General features: G+C 60.6%; 1 protein-coding gene across 14 annotated transcripts in view; it reads left to right on the plus strand.

Annotated features, from left to right (window-relative positions):
- Positions 1–19,760, plus strand: part of NPRL3 (NPR3 like, GATOR1 complex subunit) — a 38,419-nt gene that overhangs the window by 16,264 nt on the left and 2,395 nt on the right. For 11 of the 14 annotated variants that reach the window (XM_059155119.1, XM_059155126.1, XM_059155122.1 and 8 more), the window contains 7 exons: positions 3,846–3,999; positions 5,869–5,950; positions 12,633–12,770; positions 13,717–13,873; positions 16,837–16,943; positions 17,363–17,492; positions 19,374–19,594. In XM_059155119.1, the coding sequence (XP_059011102.1) occupies positions 3,846–3,999; positions 5,869–5,950; positions 12,633–12,770; positions 13,717–13,873; positions 16,837–16,943; positions 17,363–17,492; positions 19,374–19,594 (989 nt within the window). The remainder of the gene's footprint in view (positions 1–3,845; positions 4,000–5,868; positions 5,951–12,632; positions 12,771–13,716; positions 13,874–16,836; positions 16,944–17,362; positions 17,493–19,373; positions 19,595–19,760) is intronic. The other 3 variants (XM_059155116.1, XM_059155118.1, XM_059155127.1) reach the window with 1 other exon arrangement.

Here is a 19,760-nt window from a genome sequence, read left to right on the forward strand (position 1 = left end):
TCTCGTGGTGGCAGCGTGTTCCATGTGTGTGGAGCTCAGCGGGCGCGTCCGTCTGTAGATGCGGTCGTGGATGCGCTGTCTCTGCACTCCAGCCGTTGGGAGCGACATGTGTGTGTCGCTGCACTAGGGCCCGTGCTGTGACGGACATTTCTGTCCAGGTGTTTGCGTGGACGCCCGGTTTTCTTTCCCTTGGGCACACACACTCTGGAGTGGCATTGCAGTGCCGTGTTGAGGACGGGTCAGACGGCTGCCCACGGCGGCCCACTGTCTGCGTCCTCCACACCAGCACTTGTGATTCTCCGTGTCGTGTTTAATCCGTGAGCCTCGGAGTTTCTCCGGGCAGTTCCCAGACTGCCTGAAGTTAGGTCAGAGGAAGTTTCTCTTCAGTGAAGCTGTCAGGATCTGAGGGACCCACAGGAACATGAAAAGCGCCCCCGGGAAAGCCTTACTGTGTTCTGAAAGGACTGGGAGTTGCCCAGGAAGTCTGTCTTGTGGCTGTCCTGTGACGGGATCCCTGTGAGCTGCCCCACTGCCGGTTCGTACGAAAGCAGTCCGTGTTCTTTCTGATGGGCACGTGTGGCCCGTGCGCTGGCTTCACAAAAGCATCCCAGACCAGGTGACTGGGTCTCAGTGACACGGAGCAGCGTGTGCTTTGCCGGCCCTCAGAGTGGCCAAAATGACATGCAGCGCAGGGGACACCTGTAAGATGGGGAATCGTTCCACGTCTCGAGGTGCTTTTCTCTGGAGAGAAAACCGCATTCACTGTGAGCGGCTCGAAACCACAGTGACGCCAGGGCAGAGCCCCTTGGAGTGAGGCTTGGTCTTTAAAACTGGCCCCCGCGCTGCTTGAGACAGCAGCATGCAGGGTTAGCAGGAGCTGTCCCGGGCCTGCCGTTCCACGTGGAGACCTTTACTTTGTCATTTTGGCCTTTGCACAGTGTAAATAATGTCAGGTGTGACTGACAAAACTACATACTGCGCACAGCCACCAAGAGAGCTCCAGGAAGTAAGAAACAAAACCCCCAAATCACGATGAACACTGTTGGCCTGTGAACCCTGACAGTCCCTGCGGGATGGGCAGTGAGAAGCAGCCATGGGTCTGCCCTGCAGGCAGGTCCTGGTCGCGGCGGGACAGTGTAGGGGAGCCGACTGGGTGCCACCTCTGGACACTGCCGTCCAGAAAACAAGCGGCTTCTGGAGCTGCGAGCAGACTTAGGATAACGGCGAGGCCGGAAGCAGTGCAGGCATCCAGTAGTTGGGTCGCTGAGACAAGGGGGAGTCCTCACACTGGTGCGGCCCGTGGCCGGCAGAGGTGAGGCGTGGGGGCCCGGCCTGAGCCTGGAGGAGGACGGGTGGATCGCTGCGCCGGGAAGCAACGCGGTAGGGGACCTCACACAGCAGAGGCCGTGACGTTGAAGAGCGGGAGGAATTTTAAATGATGTAAAGCCCCATTGGTATTTTTAGGGGAGAAAGTTATTTTGTCTTTTTTAATAGTCATGAAAACATACATATATACTTTAATACTTTGAAAAGTTTTTCTTTTGAGATTTTATTTATTTATTTGATGGAGAAAGAGATCACAAGTGGGCAGAGAGAGAGGGGGAAGCAGGCTCCCCGCTGAGCAGAGAGCCTGAGATCATGACCTGAGCTGAAGGCAGAGGCTTAACCCACTGAGCCCCCCAGGTGCCCTACTTTAAAGAGTTTTAAACAAACCGCCCACTAGTGACAGTAATAGTCTGACCACCCTCGTACACCCATCTCTGATGTCCCCCAGCTGTCACCAGCCCGCCCTGGCTTCTCCCCTGCCCTGTTGTTCAGGCGTTTTGGGCAAGCCCCGCAGCTCATGTCTGTTCAGTTCTGCGTGCTGTGGGTGGCTTCTCTATCAACTGTGAATGTTGGTGTTATACCATGGCACCTTTTCACCCCTGATAAAGTTCGCTGTGATTTGGTATCAGCTAGTGCCTGATGGCCATAGTTTTGGCCGCTGGCCTGTCTGGGCCAGGATGAAAACCTTGCCCTCACGAGTGTGTGGGCTGTGTCTGTGGGTCTCTGCCGGTCTAGGACCCTCCTCCCGCTCCGGCCCGTTGGTGTTCCGTGTTGGGGTCCATCTCATCATGCTTGCTCTGTGTGTGTGTGTTGCCTGCAAATTGGACGTCTGCTCTGGAGGCCTCGTTCTGTTTCAGTGCACTTTTTGGGAGCGAGAAAGTCTCACAGGCGATACCCTAAATCTCCTGCTGTTTCACATCACCTATGGGGCAAATGCGGCATTTCTGAGTTTCCCCTCAGGGCCGGCATGTCCTCGGTGGTCCCTCTGTCCCTGTGGCCAGAGTGAGCCTTGGGCTCTGCAGGCACCTGTGTCTGTGGTGTCTGGCCTGTGGAGCCAGGCAGGACACCCCAGGGCACCCTATCAGTGCGGGTCTTGCCTGGGTGCATACCCCGCTGCATGCCTGGGAATGTGGACGTCATGGGCTCAGGCGTATGACTTAAAACGCCGTAGTGGCCCGCCAGTGGGACCTGGAACATAGGGTCATGCTCTCCCGTGTGACTCGGTGGCTCAGGAGGGGAATAGCCAGGTGCATGGGATCATTCCTCCCCTGTTTGCTGCCGGGACTGCCTGTGCAGACTCTTCTGCAAGTGTGTTTTGTCGGAAAGCTGTGGCACATGCATGAGGCCCTGTAGTTCCAGCGTCTCGTGGGGGCGTTGCTGGGGGCCGTGCTGGAGGAGCAGGGCTGCTGCCGGGTGCTGGGCATGGCGTGACGGCAGTGTTTAGTCCTGTCCCCTGCATGGGTGCAGATTCTGTCTGTGAGTGTGACATCTGCTGGGAGCTCAGAAAATCTCTCCAAGTCCTGGTGACGAAGGTGTTTATCCTGTCTGGTGCAGGGTTTGGTCCAAAGGGCTGACTGTGGACACCTCGCTGGGGGGGCCCTGCCTGCCAGATAAACAGGAGGGGAGGCACCCCTGGGTTTAATCAGCGGTACCAGCGTCCCTTTCCCTTTTCCCACCTCCGCCCCTGGGATGACTCAGCAGCCCTCGTGGCCTCCTGAACCACTGAGTCATGGCTTCGCCGCTATCTGCTCCGTGGTGCATCTTCAGAGACCATCCAGCCGCCTGCCCCACCCTGGCCTGGGCGGGTGTGGCTGCCTGGCCTCCCTGCCCGTCTGATAGGTTCTGGAGCTGGCGCAGGGGTGCCAAGGGAGCCTGCTGGCTTTGGTTAGCCATGTTCCTGCTGGGAAGAGCCTCTTCCCTTGAGGACAGTGTGTCCAGCAGACGGGGGGCCTGGAGCTTCTGTGTCCCAAGCTCCGTGTCCCTGTTGTAGTGGGTCTGTGTGGTTGAGTTCTCAGGAGGCCTGGTCCTGCCCACCAGCAGTGGCTGCGCATGGGTGACCTCAAGCACTCTCGGGTTTGTGCCCTGCAGGGGCTCTGTCGGGCTAACTGCTGGGGGAGGTGCCACTGTGGAGCATCTCTGGAGGGAGCCTAGGGTCCCACTGCGGGCACGTGGTGGGATCTGTGCCTTCCGCTGCCCCGGCCCCCGGTGGGCTGCCCTGGTCCTGTCTGCATGGCCCTGCTGTGATGCCCTGCTATGCCTCTGCTGGTGGCACATGCTGGGGGCCCCATAGAGCCATTTCCATGTTGCATCTTGGGCAGTCATTCCCCAGCCAGGACGCCGCTCACAGCAGTGTTGCTGTGACGGACCCCAGAGGGGACACAGGCCCGGGGACAGCAGTGGCCCCTGGAGAGGACCATGTGGACAAGGAGATGAGCAGGTTCCTTCACACCCTGTGGCCAATGCGCCCCGTGTGCCCCTCAGTGCACGTGCCGCCTCCGAGCCCCTGCCTTCCCCTGCAGGCCAACGCGGACCCGTCGGTCATCAACTGCCTGCACACGCTGTCCCGGCGCATCGCCACCGTGCTGCAGCATGAGGAGCGCCGCTGCCAGTACCTCACGCGGGAGGCCAAGCTGATCCTGGCGCTGCAGGACGAGGTGTCTGCCATGGCTGACGGTGAGTGCCGCGGGGCGTCAGCGTGTGCAGGCCCACACGCAGGCATCGGGGGCTCCTGCGACCATCTGCAGGTCGTCCCCAGGCACTCGGGAGGGTGCTCCATGGGACACAGCTGCATAGCAGCCCTGAACTGACCCCGGAAGTGGATTTCCCGGCCTGATCCGCACCCCACAGCGCCCGGCGGCGGGTGCACACACCGGGGACTTGTCCATGGACCAGTGGGAACGCAGGGCTGGTGAAGTGGGCGCTTTCCCCTTCTCGGCTTCCCGCAAACTGAGGGAGGACCCGACGGAGTCACCAGCTGACCGGTTACTGGCTGCTGCATGGACTTGGGCATCCCCAAACCACCTGTGAGCACAGGAGCGCCGCCTGCCGCCCCCACACCTCCATCTCAGCTCAGGGCTCTGCAGCCGAAGGAGGCCAGATGCGGGTCTGAGGGTGAGCCCGGTCTGGCCGTGGCCGGACATCAGAGTAGCGGTTGGGTGCGCTGTCAGTGAGAACTTGCTTTTTCCCTTGACAGCTGTCAGAATGTGTAAGTATGTTTTGGTCAGTTGTGTATTGATTCATAACAATCCACAAGTTTTGTTTAAAAAAATTCTCTTTAGAATCTGTGACTTCATCACAGAAGAAATTTTTTAAGATTTCATTTATTTGAGAGAGAGAAAGAGCACAAGCAAGGGGAGCAGCAGAGGCAGAGGGAGAGGCAAGCTCCCCACTGCGCAGGGAGCCCAATGTGGGACTCCATCCCAGGACCCAGGGATCTGACCCAAACAGAAGGCAGACGCCCAACGACCAAGCCCCTAGGAGCCCCTACCACAAGAAATGTTTAAAAATTCAATTAACTACATATTTTAAGGTATTAATGATAAAGGACTAAGAAAAGACTTTTTTTTTAAGGTTTTATTTATTTGACACAGAGAGAGACCGCGAGAGAGGGAACATAAGCAGGGGGAGTGGGAGGGGAGTGGGAGGCTTCCCACCGGGCAGGGAGCCCGATGCAGGGCTTGATGCCAGGACCCCAGGATCACAACCTGACCTGAAGGCAGATGCTTAACGACTGAGCTCCCCGGGTGCCCCTAATGAAAGACTTTGGATCCTAAAAATAAATGGCCCTGGTGTGAGCGAGTGGGATGAGGCCTGGAAGCAGCGGCTCAGCAGGTGGAGGGCGTCTTGGGGGTCTGTGCTCTGGGGCCACCGGTGAACTCGCTGCGGGGCCAGGGGCCCCAGTGCTAAAATCTAACACATGACCCATCTAAAGGCCATTGAACAAATCAGCCAAAGTCTCATCTTCATTCAAATGGGTGCACAGATTTTATAAAATACAGTACGGGGTTCCCTGATGTTTGGTTCAAAATGACTTGAAATTGGGGCGCCTGGGTGACTCAGTCGGTTAGCATCTGCCTTCGGCTCAGGGCATGGTCTCAGGGTCCTGGGATCGAGCCCAACATCAGGCTCCCTGCTCAGCGGGGAGCCTGCTTCCTCTCTTGCTCTGCTTGTGTTCTGTCTCTCACTCACTCTGTCAAATAAGTACATAAAACTGTACAAAAATAAATCAAAAAAGAAAACCTAGTTCAAATTTATTTTCAGTTAAATTTTAAGATTTATTTATTTGAGAAAGAGCACGTGAGTGTGGGGGGTGAGAGGCAGAGGGAGAGCGAGAATCTTGAGCAGACAGATGCCCCACGCTGTGTGGGGCTCGATCTCACGACCCCGAGATCATGATCTGAGCCAAAACCAAGAGTCAGACTTTGGACCCACTGAGCCACCCAGGCGCCCAGTTAACCTTGTTCTTACGGGTATTTTCCGTTCTAGCCTCACATATTTCCTGGCTTCGGAGGCTCTAAACTCTCTGTGTTCTGATCGTTGCAGCGAGTGATGGTCCTCAGTCCCCGTTTCATCATATCCTGCCCAAGTGCAAGCTGGCCAGGGACCTCAAGGAGGCTTACGACAGGTGAGGCGGGCGGGGAGTGTGCCGGGGCACCTGCCGTGGCCCTTGTTGCCTGTTCTCCTGTGGTGCCACTGTGATGGGGGTGGGCACGGAATGGCAGTGCTGGCCCCCCCCAGCCCCCGGACTGAACCTGAAGTCACCCTGTCACGGTGCCAGGTTTGGGGTCTGCCTCCTGAGGTGGGTGTCATGTCATCACTTTGCTGAGGAGGAGGCTGAGGCTCCGAGGGCGCCGCGGACGCCGCGGGACTTGGGGTCTGCGTGTGGGAAGGCGCAGGTCCTGTGGACACAGCAGAGCCGCACGGTTTTCCCCGTAGTATTGGTGTCCGCAGCCGGGAACTTCATTTCCCAGCGTGTTCACTGGTCCCTGACCCTGGGTCTGTAGTGTGGCTGGGAGGTGGGGGGTGTGGGCCGGGGTGGGGCATGGGTCCCTGCACACCGTGCCCGCCGCCCTGCCCCAGGACTGTTGCTTCCCGAGGGGTCACTGCCCAGCCAGCGGTGCAGGCGGCTCTGGGCCTTGTCCTTGCACACCGTCCCGTGCCCGCCCCTGCCTTCTCGGGCCTTCATCCTATCGGCAGGCCCCGTGCTCCCCACTGGAGGTGGGCTGGGCCTAAGAGCTGTGGCTGCCAATAGCACACATCGTCCAAGCCCAGAAAGGGTGGCTTCTCGAGGACCCTTTTCTGTGTTAGTCGTTTTCCTGATCTCACCAACCATACACGCTTGTTATCGATATTTAGGAAATCTAGAAGAGTGTCGAGAAAACAAAGCCCATCTCTAGTCCCATACCTGGGATTATTGTTAGGAGCATTTGGGAAATTTCCGTTCTTTTTGCTGTTTTAATGGAAGGTTTTGAAAAGGTCACGCATCCCTCATCTGAAAATCAGAGTGTTGCGTTTGTTCTCCGATGTCCCTGCACCAGGCTCCGTCCGGCCCTGGCGGCAGGTGTATCCTAGCCCCAGGCCACGTGCCAGCCGCCCAGGTGGGCTGGAGGCCACGCAGGCGAGCATTGGCCACCTCTGCCCCTCCACGCTGCGCGTACACACCGTCCCTGCCCTCTCCGCTCAGCGGTGTGGCCTCCACCCCGCTGAACTTGTATGTAAGGACTTCTCTGTTGCTGCCGCCAGTTAGACAGCCCTTGCCTGGGCCCTCAGTTGCCGCAGCCTCTGAGCCTCGGGGGCCCTAAGACCTGCGCCCGCTGCGCACGTGAGGTTATGTGTGTGTTCCTGACAGCGTGGGGGGGCCTGCGCCACGGGCCACACCCCGCTGGCAACACAGGAGACCCCCCCTTCCTCTGGCTGTGCCGGCCCAGGGTCTCGGTGAGCGTGTGTGTCCACAGCCGTGTCCGGCCGCCGCCCTGTGCATCCCCCTCTCCTATCCAGAGCCTTCTCAGACCCTGTCCGCTGCTGTAAGAGGAAGGGTGCCTTCGCCCCGGACGCAGAGCTGTCCTCTGCGACGGAAGCTGCGGCCCGTGTTCCCTCGTCCTGACCTCGGTGGTGGTGGGGGGTCGGCACGGGCACTTCCGTCCTGCGGTTCCCCCCTTTCTCCCGTGGCGTCGCTCATGACCACGTTGAAGTCTGCTGCCCTCTGGTTTTGGGTTGGCTGGTGCTTCCTGGGTGCCGTCTGGTGCCCGGCCTCCCTCCACGAGGGTGGGACGAGAAGCGGCGCTCAGCCTGCCCTGGAGATAAACGCCAGCCCTGAGCCAGGCTTGCCGCGTCGAAGGAAGGAGTGGAGCGCGACTCCTTGGGTTTGAGCTGCAGGGTTGGAGGCCGTGAGGTCTGGGGCGCTTGGCCCACCTGCCGCCTGGACTCGAGGCAGCCTGGCGCCCCACTGGGCCCTGGATTGAGGGAGACCAGGGAGCCGCATTTCAGGGAAGAAACTGCGCCCGGGGTTACTGTTGCGCCCCCGGCTGCTTCCTCCAGCCCAGGCGTCCTGGTGTGAGTGTTCAGGATCCTATTTCCTCCAGGTGAAGCCCCCGCCCGCCCTTTCCTATTCCCAGACCCCACCCTGCCCACTCGTGGGTCCTGGGGCCCACCTCTGTAAGCCAGCAGCAGCGCCCCTCTGGTGGGACGCCCAGGGACAGCGGGGTCCTCCCCCACACCCTGTCCCAACCTGCCGGTGGCAGTGGCTCTGGGACGGCCCAGGAGCAGCCCTGGCCTGGGGCCTTCCCTGTCCCTTGAGGTCTAGCCTGGCCCGCTGCTGCAGGGGGCTTAGCTTGGAGCTGAGAGAGGGCGCCGTGTGTTTACGGAGTGACCCAGCGGCACAGAGCCGCTTCTCCCTGGGGCAGCGTTCCAGCGGGGCTGCGAGGGTTTTGTCCGAGCATAGGTGAGACCCGGAGCTGCGAGGTGTGGGGATAGGAGATCCGGGTGAGACATCAAAGGAGCTGGATCGGCTTCTTTTTTTAAAATTTCATTTGTTAATTTGTCAGAGAGAGAGCACAAGCAGGGGGAGCCGCAGAGGCAGAGGGAGAAGCAGGGAGCCTGACCCAGGACTCGACCCCAGCAGACACTTAGGCACCTGAGCCCGCCCAGCCTCCTGGGATGTGCTGCTTCACATAAAACCCATGGATGTGGCGTGGCCGATTGGCCTGGTGGCCTCACGGCCCAGGATCCAAGTGTCTGTGAGGAGGGGCCAGCAGCATGAATCCCTTGGGAGCCTGCCCTGACTGTTGTGGCATCTGTGTCCCCCGTGGGGCTCGGTGACCTCAGTGACTGCCCCATGCCTCTGTGTGACCGTCAGGTTGTGTCTCCCGTGAAGTCAGGGTATGTCCCTGCACTTCCTGTAACAAACCTTGAGGCTGGCCTGTAGGGAAGTGTGGCTGGTGGCTCACCGGTGGTCGAGGGAACGAGTGCGCAGCAGTCACAGTATTGTGGGCCGCGGCTTGACAGTGTGTGCCGACTGGTTTTCAGAGGTAGCGGGGCCTGTGGTGGGGCTGGGAGGCTTGGAGCTCGGGGGGGGCAGCCCAGGGCCAGTCTGGGCAGGTGGCCTTGGGAACTCTGTGCTGGTTCATTGCTGCCTCCCACTGCCGTCTGCTCAGAGCCATGATGCACCAGAGACACCTCCGCCAGCATCCTTGGAAGGTTAGTCTCTTTTTCCACAAATCGCACTTCTGTAAACCTTTGAGCCCATTCGGACCTCTTGAATGTGTATGTGTCCCCGCTGTGTTAGCAGGAAGGCTGGCTGTGTGTGGGACCAGAGTGTCGGTGGGCACTGGGTGGCAGGGAGAAGGGTGACCGGGAGACCAGAGAGGGAGGTCTCAGCTCTCAGCTCAAGGGTTAGGAGCTGAAGTTGTTTCTGCGAGGGTGGGAGGAGAGGGTAACGGAGTAAGAGCCACACGCCACCTTCCTTCTGGGGCAGGAGATATAAGGGCGTGTCTTCAAGGCCAGGTGTCGCCTCCTGCGCAGTCATCGCCTTGAGACCCGAGCGTTATCTCCTGTGGCAGATGGTCTGGGTGACGCTGTGTGGCCCAGAGCCGTGTGGCAGGCGGGATAAGCCTCACGCGGGGGCAGCGCTCTTCGGACAGTGTCTCCAGACCAGACACAACTGCCATGCAGACAGAAGTTCAGAGTGGGAGCCGTGTGGGCGCCAGACCCCTGCTCCGCACCTGCTATGGCGTAGGGAACTACCCCGTGATGCCGCAGGGACGTTGTTCGGTGACAGGCGGCAACGGCACACACGGGGCTGGGTGCCGCGTAACGTGGGCAACAGACAGCAGCTGCGCGTCAGCTGCTGTGTGGTGCTGACAGATACACACACCAGATGTAGCCTCCCAGGTTTTCTGAGGGGGCGCCTTCTGTCCTTCAGGGTCAGAGAAACGGGCTGCATTTCCGAGACAGAGACACAGCCGTTTCCCCTCCCCTTGGCTCGCCTCTTGAGCAGGGGTACTCTGGGGCTTCCCCTTCCCCTGTGGGTGGGCATATTGGGCCCGGTCTGCACGCGGGGTCTCGGTGTGCAGCGCTCTCTGGGCGCACGTGACCGGCGGGAGGGGAGGGGGTGGCGACCAGTGCCTGGGGGTGTGGAGCAAACTGCACGTGAGACCCAGGGAGCATTGTGTGCCTGTCTCCCCTGCTCCGGGGAGAGGACCCCGTGCCCATGTGTGCAGTGGCGTCGCCAAGCTCCTGGGGCAGCGGAGCAGCTGCATGGGAAACAGCAGGAGAGTCAGGGCTGACTCCGGTTCCCGGGTGTGGCCACCATGCCTTTGAGCCGCGTCTTAAGGACTGCCGCTTGGAAGCCGGCCTTTCTGTCCAGGTGTCTGGTGGGATGGAGGAGCCTGCCCACATTAGCTTTCAGGCTCGCTCTCCCTGTGGCCCTGCTTTCCTCTCTCTTCTCTCTTCATTTTGTCCGTGGGTGCTGAGAACCTCATCCACCCGGCGGCTCTTGCGTGCTGTGACCTCTGACTTTGCGAGCTGCCGTTTCTCAGGTTTGGTGGCAGCTGTCCTCCTGCAGACGCCCTTGCTCAGAGCTTGCTGGGGCTCTGGGGACCGCCATCTCCTACAAACTCCTTAGCTCTCCACTCTTCTGGGCCTTGGTGCAGGATCCTGGGTCTCTTCCGAGAGTGTGACACTCATCAGACCCACTCGTAGCTGTCACCCTGAGGGACTGTGGTGTCCATGGTGACCAAAGCTTTGCCTTCTGGCCTCAGCCCCACCTGCGGCCCCCACCCTCGCAGCCGTGGGTGCTCTGACCCTCCCTCCAGGGACGGCTTGTGGTGCAGATGTCCAGGGAGTGTGGCGTGGGTTCCCTGCTGACTCGGGGCAGGGCCGGTGGAGGGTGTCTGGGAGTCGTGGGGCAGCGGGCAGATTGTGGTGTTGGCAGGAATCCCGAGGGTCGTCGAGGTCATAGATGTATGTTTTGTTCCCCCCACGGTTTGTTCTCACAAGAAAATGGCTGACACAGATTCTGCTAGCTCTTTGGGTGGACCCTGGAGAAGCCTGTGGTAGTTGTTCTGCTGCTTAAGGCTTCAGGGACGCGATGGTAGGAACAGCCCGGGGCTGTGGCCAGTGAGGGCCACAGGGCCACCTGCCAGCACCGTGCATTAGTGTGCCCCGAGGGAGGGCTGACACGGGGCCTTCCTGAGCCCGAGCCTGCCCCACACTTGGCCAGATGTGGACGTCATGGCCTCTCCGGCTGCCTGAGAATTGCAGAGTGGGGTTTGGAATGTGATGGGAAGAAGCGGGCTGGGCCAGGCTAAACCTTGACAGTGGGCACCATCCCCATCTTGTCCACCTGCTGGGGGTTTGGGGAGGACCAGTCATGGCACTTTGCCCAAGTAGCCCCTCCTCCTCTGTGTCAGGTCCCAAGTGCTGTCGGCACTTGGCTCAGGAGCCGCGCACTGGGCTTGGAGTGCAGTCAGGCTGGCTCCTCACTGGAGGGCTTCAGAAGCCCCTGCTGGAAACGACTCCCATGTGTGTGGTTCTCGTGGGCAGGGCATATGGGGCCACATGCCCGCTGGGGGACTGCCAGGGGCCTATTCTCTGCGTGGGGGCTTCCCGAGGGAGTGTCCCCCAGAGTTGGCAGTGTGTGCCTTCCTCAGTTCCCGAAATGGCCCTCAGTGCCCCCAGGTACCCGACGCTTGACCGGCTGTGTCGGGGGGAGTTAGCACTAAGACCAGAGCTGGTGACCGGGTTCTGGCCGGGGAAACGGCACCCTCTAGCAGACACGTAGGTGCCTCCAGACACGCGGGACCACACGGCGGTCGGATTGCCTGTGGGACGGGGGCAGGGGCCGGGTCCCGGCCCACCCCACCAAGCAGGTGGTGCTTGGAGTGAGACCTGAAATGGGAAAAGAGCCCAGGGCGCCCGGAAGAAGCCCCAGAGGCTGAGAACAACAGAGTGGCTGGTTCGGGTGCATCCAGACGGCCTGAGGTGGGAGACGAGGTTGGGGGAAGAGTCGGCAGGTCATGTGGGTCTCCCGGCATTTGGGGGCCTTGGCTGGGACTGCTGAGGTTGGATCTTTGAGGGTCTGAGTAGGGAGGGTGGACGGGGGTGCTGGTGCTGAGACGATCTGGACCTTGTACCTCCCTGTAGGTAGAGCAGACAGGATTTGCAGGTGGTCAGGGTGGGATGTGGGAGCAACAAGGCTTCAGGGCCAGGGGCTTTACGGGACCCGAGTCGTGTTTGGCCCTGAAAGAACCACATTGCCATCAGCAGGGAGGTGGGGAGCGAGAAGTCTGCAGCTGAGGCTGGTTTGCTGTGGGGTAGCTGGCGTGCTGCTGGCCTCTGTAGGGAGCCGGGTGCCCTGTGCTCCTCCCCGACAGGACGTATGGGGACTCGGCACCCCCCCCCCCCTTTCCCCTGCTGCCCACCTGTCCTTTCCAGAGACGGGCCCTGCCTTCCTGGCCGCCCAGCTCTGATGGGGCCCTCCTGGGCTGTGCAAGGGTGTATGCCCAGGTGGCCCCTGAGCCTTGGACTGACAAAGAAGAGGCTTCCCTGAGCCTTGGTGCTCCGGTCGGACTGCAGATTTCAGGGCTTCCCAGAGACGTCTCTCTGTGTGTGTGTGTGTGTGTGTGTTTTCTTCTGGTGAACACCCTGCTGGCTGGGAGGTGCTCTCTGGCCCGGGGCTTCCCGTGCGGTTTGCTCCGGCTGCAGGAGCTGGGGGCTGGGAAGCAGCCCCCTCCGGCGGGGCTGGTGGGCTTGCGAGTGAGCGTGTGGGTTTGCGGGGGCACTGGCGGTAACGGGCCCGCTCTCCGCAGCCTGTGTACGTCCGGCGTGGTGCGGCTACATGTCAACAGCTGGCTGGAGGTGAGCTTCTGCCTGCCCCACAAGATCCACTACGCTGCCTCCAGCCTCATCCCCCCCGAGGCCATCGAGCGGAGCCTCAAAGCCATCCGGTGAGTGCCAGCCCTGCCCTCTGCCTGCGGGCCCTTCCCCGGAGCTGCTGCCTCAGGCTCCTGTGGTTGCTGCCTTCGGGAGTCCTCCTTTCTTCCTGCCCCAGCCCATGGCAGGTAAGGCCCTATGCAGAGAGAAGGGAAGGTGCCTATTTCGAGGTTTGCTTTTTGTCCAGATGGGACCAGCCACAGGTGTCCTCTGAGCCCTCTCAGCACACCGGGGCGATGAGGCTCTGTGCTCCCGGGTCTTCAGCCCAGGCCTGGGCTGTGCTCCAGGGGCCCAGCATCCTGGCGAGAAGCCAGACTGGGGGAGGAGTGCGCCCTCCCGGTGTTGCTCACCACTCACTGGGGCACCGCATCCAAATCAGAACTCGGGGAGCTCAGCGTCTTAGTTTAACTGGTCTCCTGCAAGGAAAGAGCTGAGCTGTTTTCGCAACCCCCCTGCCCAATTAAAGTCTCTTGTTTCCTTAGATATTTTTATGACTAAAAAAAGAAATCTGGGCACATTACAGAAGATTTGGAGATGAGAGGAAGCGGGGCACTACCTCGCCCTCTCTCCCTTGCCCAGTCTGTGCTCTAAGTGTGTCCTTCCTCCTGGACTTACTTGCTGAGTCTGTTTTTATGTAGTTCTGTTCATAGCTGCTGTGGGGATTTTGCTTTTCCAAATTTGGGACTCTCTGCTTGGAAAAGATTCATGTATGTTTTCAGTGAATAAATGTTTGCTGGGCAGTCCCAGGGAGGGGAGATGGAGCTGGGTTGCCGAGCCTTCCTCCACTCTGTTCCTGTTGTTTTTTTTTGAGGGTCATAGTAATCCCTGTGGCTTTTTAAAGGCCCCTGGACACACCACTGCCCTTCTGTCTAACCGTTCCGGTGGCCTCTTCTCTCGGGTCCAGTGTCTGTGGGGCCCGGGTACGTGCCTGGTCAGTTGACCTCGGACTCTGCTCTGCAGCCCGTACCACGCTCTGCTGCTGCTCAGTGACGAGAAGTCCCTGCTGGGCGAGCTGCCCCTCGACTGCTCCCCGGCCCTGGTGCGCGTGATCAAGACCACATCCGCCGTGAAGAACCTGCAGCAGCTGGCCCAGGACGCAGACCTGGCCTTGCTGCAGGTAACTCCCTGTGGGCCCGGGCACGCGCCCTCCATGGGGAGAATGGTGGGGGAGGGGGGCATCTCAGAGCAGGTGGTCCTCGGGTGGAGGTGGGAGGTCAGGGCGTCAGGAAAGCAGACTGCCTATGTGCCGTGTCCCCAGGACCTCTCTAGTGAGGGGCCCCGCGTGGCCTGCCGTGGGGGAATGGGTCATTCCAAGCTCTGGAATCTGAGGCCTGGCTTCAGGGCTGGCTTTGTGAAGTGGCTGTGGGGCCAACGTCGTCTTCTGTGCCAGCAGTCAGGAGGCATGCGGCCCTCCAGGTGCTGGGGGCTTGCCGGGCGTCACTGTGAGAAACCGGTGGCACGGGTGCACTTGCCAGTGTGGGAGGTGAGGGCAGGCCCACCTGTGTGCGGAAGCGGGACCTGACCTGGGGGCCGACCAGACCCCTAGTGTGCGCGGTGAGGCCTGTGTTCTGTGTGGGGTCCTCCGCTTGCTGGGCTGGGCGCCTGTGCCTGCAGTTTCTCTTTTCGTGGCTCAAAGACTTGTTTGTTTTCGAGAGAGAGCGCACTCGTGCGCGTGAGCTGGGGATACTCCACGCCCTGTGGAGCGTGGAGCCAGGGCGCAGAGCAGGGAGCCTGGTCAGGGTTGGTCTCACGTGGCTGTGATGCCGAACTGAGCTGACAACACGCGGAAGGCCCACCCGTCGGAGCCGTCCAGGCGCCCCCACAGTTTCTGATGGGATGCAGGGCCCCTTGGTCCTAGCTGTGGCCTGGCTGGAGCCTGGGTGGGGGTCAGGGAGTTCGGAGAAGCCCAAGTGGAAGCTGAAGGTCCCAGGGCAGTTGTACCTTCCTGAGTGACCTGTCCGCTGGGGTCTGGGCCTGTGGGCACCATGTGGCCACCAGGGGGCAGCAGGACCTGGCCCTGGAGCTTGGCTCTCTGAGGCTGTCTGAGGAAGAGGAGCCCAGGGGTGAGACCTGCCTGGGCGCCCCCTGTCACTCCCGCCCCATCGGAGACAGGCCTTTGGCCTTTGGTCGTTAGTGTGGGGTTGGGGGGGCTGAACTCCCAGGCCTGTGTGTCCCAAAGCAGCATTTTCTGGTTCTGCCGTCCAGGGTGAGTCCTTCCCTGTGGGTTTCCCATGCGCTTTGTCCATCCCCTGTGAGACTGGCTATGTACGGGTTCTGCCCTTGTGCACTGTCACCTGGACTCCTAGACTGGGGGCCCTGCTGTCTTTCGCAGCATCCACGAAACGGGCCTGATGCGCAGGCGGCTCCGTCCACACTGCAGAGCTTGTGCTCTGAGCGTCCGGGCTGCGCTTTCGGAGCTTTCTGGCTTCTCGGTGTCTTCGGACACAGACTAAGCTTGGTGACACCCCCTTCAGTTCCTTGCCCAGCCTTCCCTGCCATCACCCTCCGCACTGAACCCTGTTCGAAGCAGGCTTTCCTGCTGGCTGCTGGTGGGCCTTGCCGGCCTCTTCACTCACCCCCTGGGGCCCGAGGTCAGCAGAGCTGCCTGAGGCCCGTTGGAGCCCCAGGCGCGATGGCCCCACGAGGGAGAAAGTGTCAGCTTCAGCGTGCATGTCCTCAGGTGACTTACCGTTGACTTGAGCTCTCAGGGTGCCCGGCCGGCTCCGTTGATGGAGCACGTGACTTGATCTTGGGGTCGCGAGTTTGAGCTCCGCAGTAGGTGTACGGGTTACCTAAGAAAAACTGAAGCCTTAAGTAATTCACGTTCCATCATTGGCAAAGTCAATATTTTGGGCTTTTCTTGTTTCACTTTTTTTGTTTAACTGTAATTAACATACAGTGTTGTCTTAGTTTCAGGGGTCCAGTGTGGTGAGTCCGAGATAGGGACACTGTTGCGTCCTTCACCTGTCTCCACATCCTCCCACCCTCCTGCCCTGTTTTGGGGTTTCTTGTCGTGATAAGGTTAATACGTTCTTAGAAAGATTCAAACATCAGGGGTGCCTGGCTAGGTGGGTTAATCCTCTGCCTTCGGCTCAGGTCATGATCTCAGGGTCCTGGGATCAAGCCCCACATCAGGCTCCCTGCTCTGCGGGGAGCCTGCATTCCCCTCTCTCTGCCTGCTGCTCTGCCTACTTGTGATCTCCGTCTGTCAAACAAATAAATAAAATCTTTTAAAAAAAAAGATTCGAACATCATGCAGATTAGAGGCAGGGAGAGTCCTGCAGTCCTGTGTCACAGAGGTCACTGCTGGAGATTCCTCCGGACCTTCTGCGTGTGTCCCTTCTTCACACATTATCTCTGGATTACAGAACCAGGATCGCACTGTCCATCCCTTGTGATTGGCTCCCCACAGACCTTCACATCCTACTCCCACGTCCTGCCACTGCATCTGTACAGGGGACTTTGCAGATGGTGAAGGGTTTTGAGGTGGGCCGTGACCCTGGGTTGTCCCCGCAGGGCCCTTGTGAGAGATGGCCAGGGGGTATGACCACGGAGGCAGGGAGTGGAGGGAGGTGGTCACGTGCCAAGGAAGGCTGCCGTGAGAGGGGGTTGGGCAGCTTCTCTCCCAGAGTCTTCCGGGAGTGTGTCCCTGCTGAGAGCTGGACTCCAGCCTGTGGCACGAGTTCAGACCTCTGGTCTCCGGAACGGCGCTCTGGCTGCAGGGAGTGGTGGGAGGCAGGCTCTATAGGGGAGGGCGGGGGCAGATGGCGGAAAGTGGCATATCCTCACTTTGGAGCTGGTGTCATTGGGACTTGGGGTGAGAGGGAAGACCGGCAGTGACAGCTGTGGTTCCGGCCGTGTGGGCTCTGGTGTCCTGTTTGCTGAGGTGAGCTGCCGGCGCACGGAGCAGTGTCCCAGCCTCAGTGCCGGCCTGGGGAGGATCCTGTGGACCCACAGGAAGTGAGCGTCCCAGACCACACCAGGGACCAGTGGTAACGAGGGTGTTGTGTGTGCTGTGCCAGACGCCCAGGTGGGGGTCAGAGAGTCGGGCACTGTCCTCCTAGCTCCCGCTGTTGGCAGGTTTTCCAGCTCGCCGCCCACCTGGTGTACTGGGGCAAGGCCATCATCATCTACCCGCTGTGTGAGAACAACGTCTACATGCTTTCTCCCAATGCCAGCGTGTGTCTGTGAGTACCTCTGGTTGCCAGAGCCCAGGACGGTGCTCCCTGCTCAGCTGGACCCTCACTTGGGCGTGCTTGCTGGCCTCTGCTGTGCCCATGTTTTGATTGTGGCCTGCCCCAGGCCTGTGCTCTTTCGGCATTCAAAACCCCTGTGCAGGTTCTGTGCTCCCTCACACCTGCTGGCCGGTGGGTGGTGGATGGGGTCCCTGGTGGGGGTTGGGAGCCTTGGGAGCTTTGGCCTCTGCCCATGGCTCCTGCTGCCCCTCAAGGGAAAGCACCTGGGTTTGTCCTCATGGCTCCCACCCTGGGCACCTGCTATGCTGTGCCTCCCTGCTGCCCACTGTGGCTCACAGTGAGGGCATGGCTGTCCAGAAGCGAGGAGAGGCCTGCTGAGCTCATGGGCACGTTGCCTCACCTCTCCCCAGGTACTCCCCACTGGCCGAACAGTTCTCCCGCCAGTTTCCGGCTCATGACCTGCCCTCTGTCCTTGCTAAGTTCTCCTTGCCTGTCTCCTTGTCAGAATTCAGGAACCCCCTCGCCCCCCCTGTGCAAGAGGTAAGTTGCAGGAGACCGGGGGTCTGGGAGCCACCAGCCCAGTGTCAGCTCCTCATCCCAGGGCTCTCAGTGCTGCTGCACTCCTAGCCTGGATTTTGGGGAGGAGGGGGCTTGGCTGCGTAGTTGGTACCTGTCATGTCAGGGTGACCAGGAGCTGGCTCCCAGCCAGGCCCGCTGCAGACCGTGGGGCAGTCCCAAGTCCCACCCCCACCCCCGCTGGAGGCCGTCCAGACTGCCGAGAGCCGAGTGGTTAGAGCCGCTAAGAGGCCCAGGTGACAGGAGAGTGGTGACCTCTCCTGAGGGGAAGCTAAGTCAGCTTCGTTTTCACTGAGCTTGGGCCCTGCTTCCTGCTCTCTCCCCCTCCATGGTCCAGGTGGCCACAGGGTATGTGCGTCTAAGTCCTGAGCTCCCTGATCCCCAGAAACTCCTCATCCAGGAAGATCTGGAGAGGACAGGCCTGGGACAGGCCCCAGTGGGACCACTAGGGTTGCTGGGTGTGGCAAGGGCTCATCTAGGAAGGTACGAAGTGTATGGGATGAACAGGTGAATTCTGGGTCAGGTGCAGGCTCTGTCCAAGAATGAACCTCTGCCCTCTACCCCCGTGCGGAAGGCCTGGGGCTCTGTGGCTCGGGGCAGGGGCAGCACAGAGCCAGAGCCAGGGTGGGGCTGGTGTTGGGAGATGGGGCTTGGTGCTGTCAAGGCTTTGTTTTCAAGAGCAAAGTATCTTTTTAAATAAGTGTGAGATCTGTGAGGCAAAACCAATCCTTCAAAGGAAACCCTTTTCCTTCTTATTGTGAATGAGGAGGAGATCCTGGTTCTTGAGTTCATTCAGATGCTGAGCTGACGGAGTTCTGACGGCCTCTTTCATGAGGCCTTCGGTTTCCAGGAACCGAGCCAGGCTGTACCATCTGGAGAAAAGCCGCACTCTGCATCTGTGCCCCACGTCCCCCAGCAGAGCCGTCCTCATGGTCGGCCAAGCCTGGGGGGCCGCCGTGTGCTTGGTCAGGGGCTCAGATAGAGCTGGGTTTGGTTCCGCGCTGTCCCCAGGAGAGGCGTCTGCTTGTCAGGACTCCTGCTTCGGGGCCTGGAGTGCGCTCGTTAGTGCTCATGAAGCCTCTTTGTTTTATTTTTTAATGGTAACTCTTTCGCAGGCCTTTTCCACTTTACTTGGTTAGACCAGGTCATAACGTGCCTAAGGTACCTGGTGCCTCCCTGTTCCGTGCCTGGTCAGTCATCCCTTCCCAGGAGGGGACTCCAAAGCTGAGCAGGCAGTTGTGCGACCTTCCTGCTCACCCGTGCTCAAGCCGGGCCTGCACAGGGCTCCTCGCTGGCCACGGTCAGGGGCCAGCCCTGGGTGGGAGGGGTGGCCTCCATGTGCCAGGAGGACCACACCGCTCATTGGGACTCCGTGTCCATGGGCAGGCTTCCAGGCCGAGCCAGGGAGAGGCCTGGGTGCCATCGGAGCAGCTGCCTGCAGGGTCTTTCTGGGCAGTGTCCAGGCCACAGCTGGCAGGTCCCCAGGGGCCCCGCTCCGTGTCAGGGGTTCTGAGCGGCGGGGCCGCATAGTCGGCTCTGCTGCTCTGCTCTGGGCGTGAAAGGCCCTATGCTGGCGCTGCCCAAGTGTGCAGTGGGGGCAAGTGCAGGTGTGGCCCCGGGGCTCCTGTGGCCTTGCGCAGAGCAAGGAGCTGGTCTCTGCTGGCCGCTGGCAGGTCCTTTCCTAAGGTGGGGGTTGGGCCTCTCGAGCTCAGGGACCCCTCACCTCTGGCATGACTCGTGGGAGCCCTGGTTTCAGTCATGGCCTGGGTGCACCCCACGGGGACAGGGCAGTGGTGGGGAGCAGCCCCCTCCCCGGCCCTGGGCCACCTGCGGCTTCTCCTGCAGACCCAGCTCATTCAGATGGTGGTGTGGATGCTGCAGCACCGGCTGCTGGTGCAGCTGCACACCTACGTTTGCCTCATGGCCTCACCCAGCGAGGAGGAGCCCCACGCCCGGGAGGACGAGGTCCCCTTCACTGCCAGGGTCGGCGGCCGCAGCCTCAGCACGCCCAATGCTCTCAGCTTTGGCTCCCCAAGTAGGAGCCCCCTGCCCCGGGCGTCTGTGTGGTGGGTGGGGTGGTCGGGAGGGCGTGGTGGCAGGATCCCAACGCGGGCACTGCTGGGCGTGAATGAGGCACCTTCCCACGGCCGCACATGTGCACACACACCCGCCCTTTATGTGGGCCGCTGGGGCCTCCCACGGGCAGCCTCTGTCCTCCGCTGAGCCTCCTTC

This window comes from Mustela lutreola, chromosome 17 (genome assembly GCF_030435805.1).
Source record: "Mustela lutreola isolate mMusLut2 chromosome 17, mMusLut2.pri, whole genome shotgun sequence".
Taxonomy (NCBI): Eukaryota; Metazoa; Chordata; class Mammalia; order Carnivora; family Mustelidae; genus Mustela; species Mustela lutreola.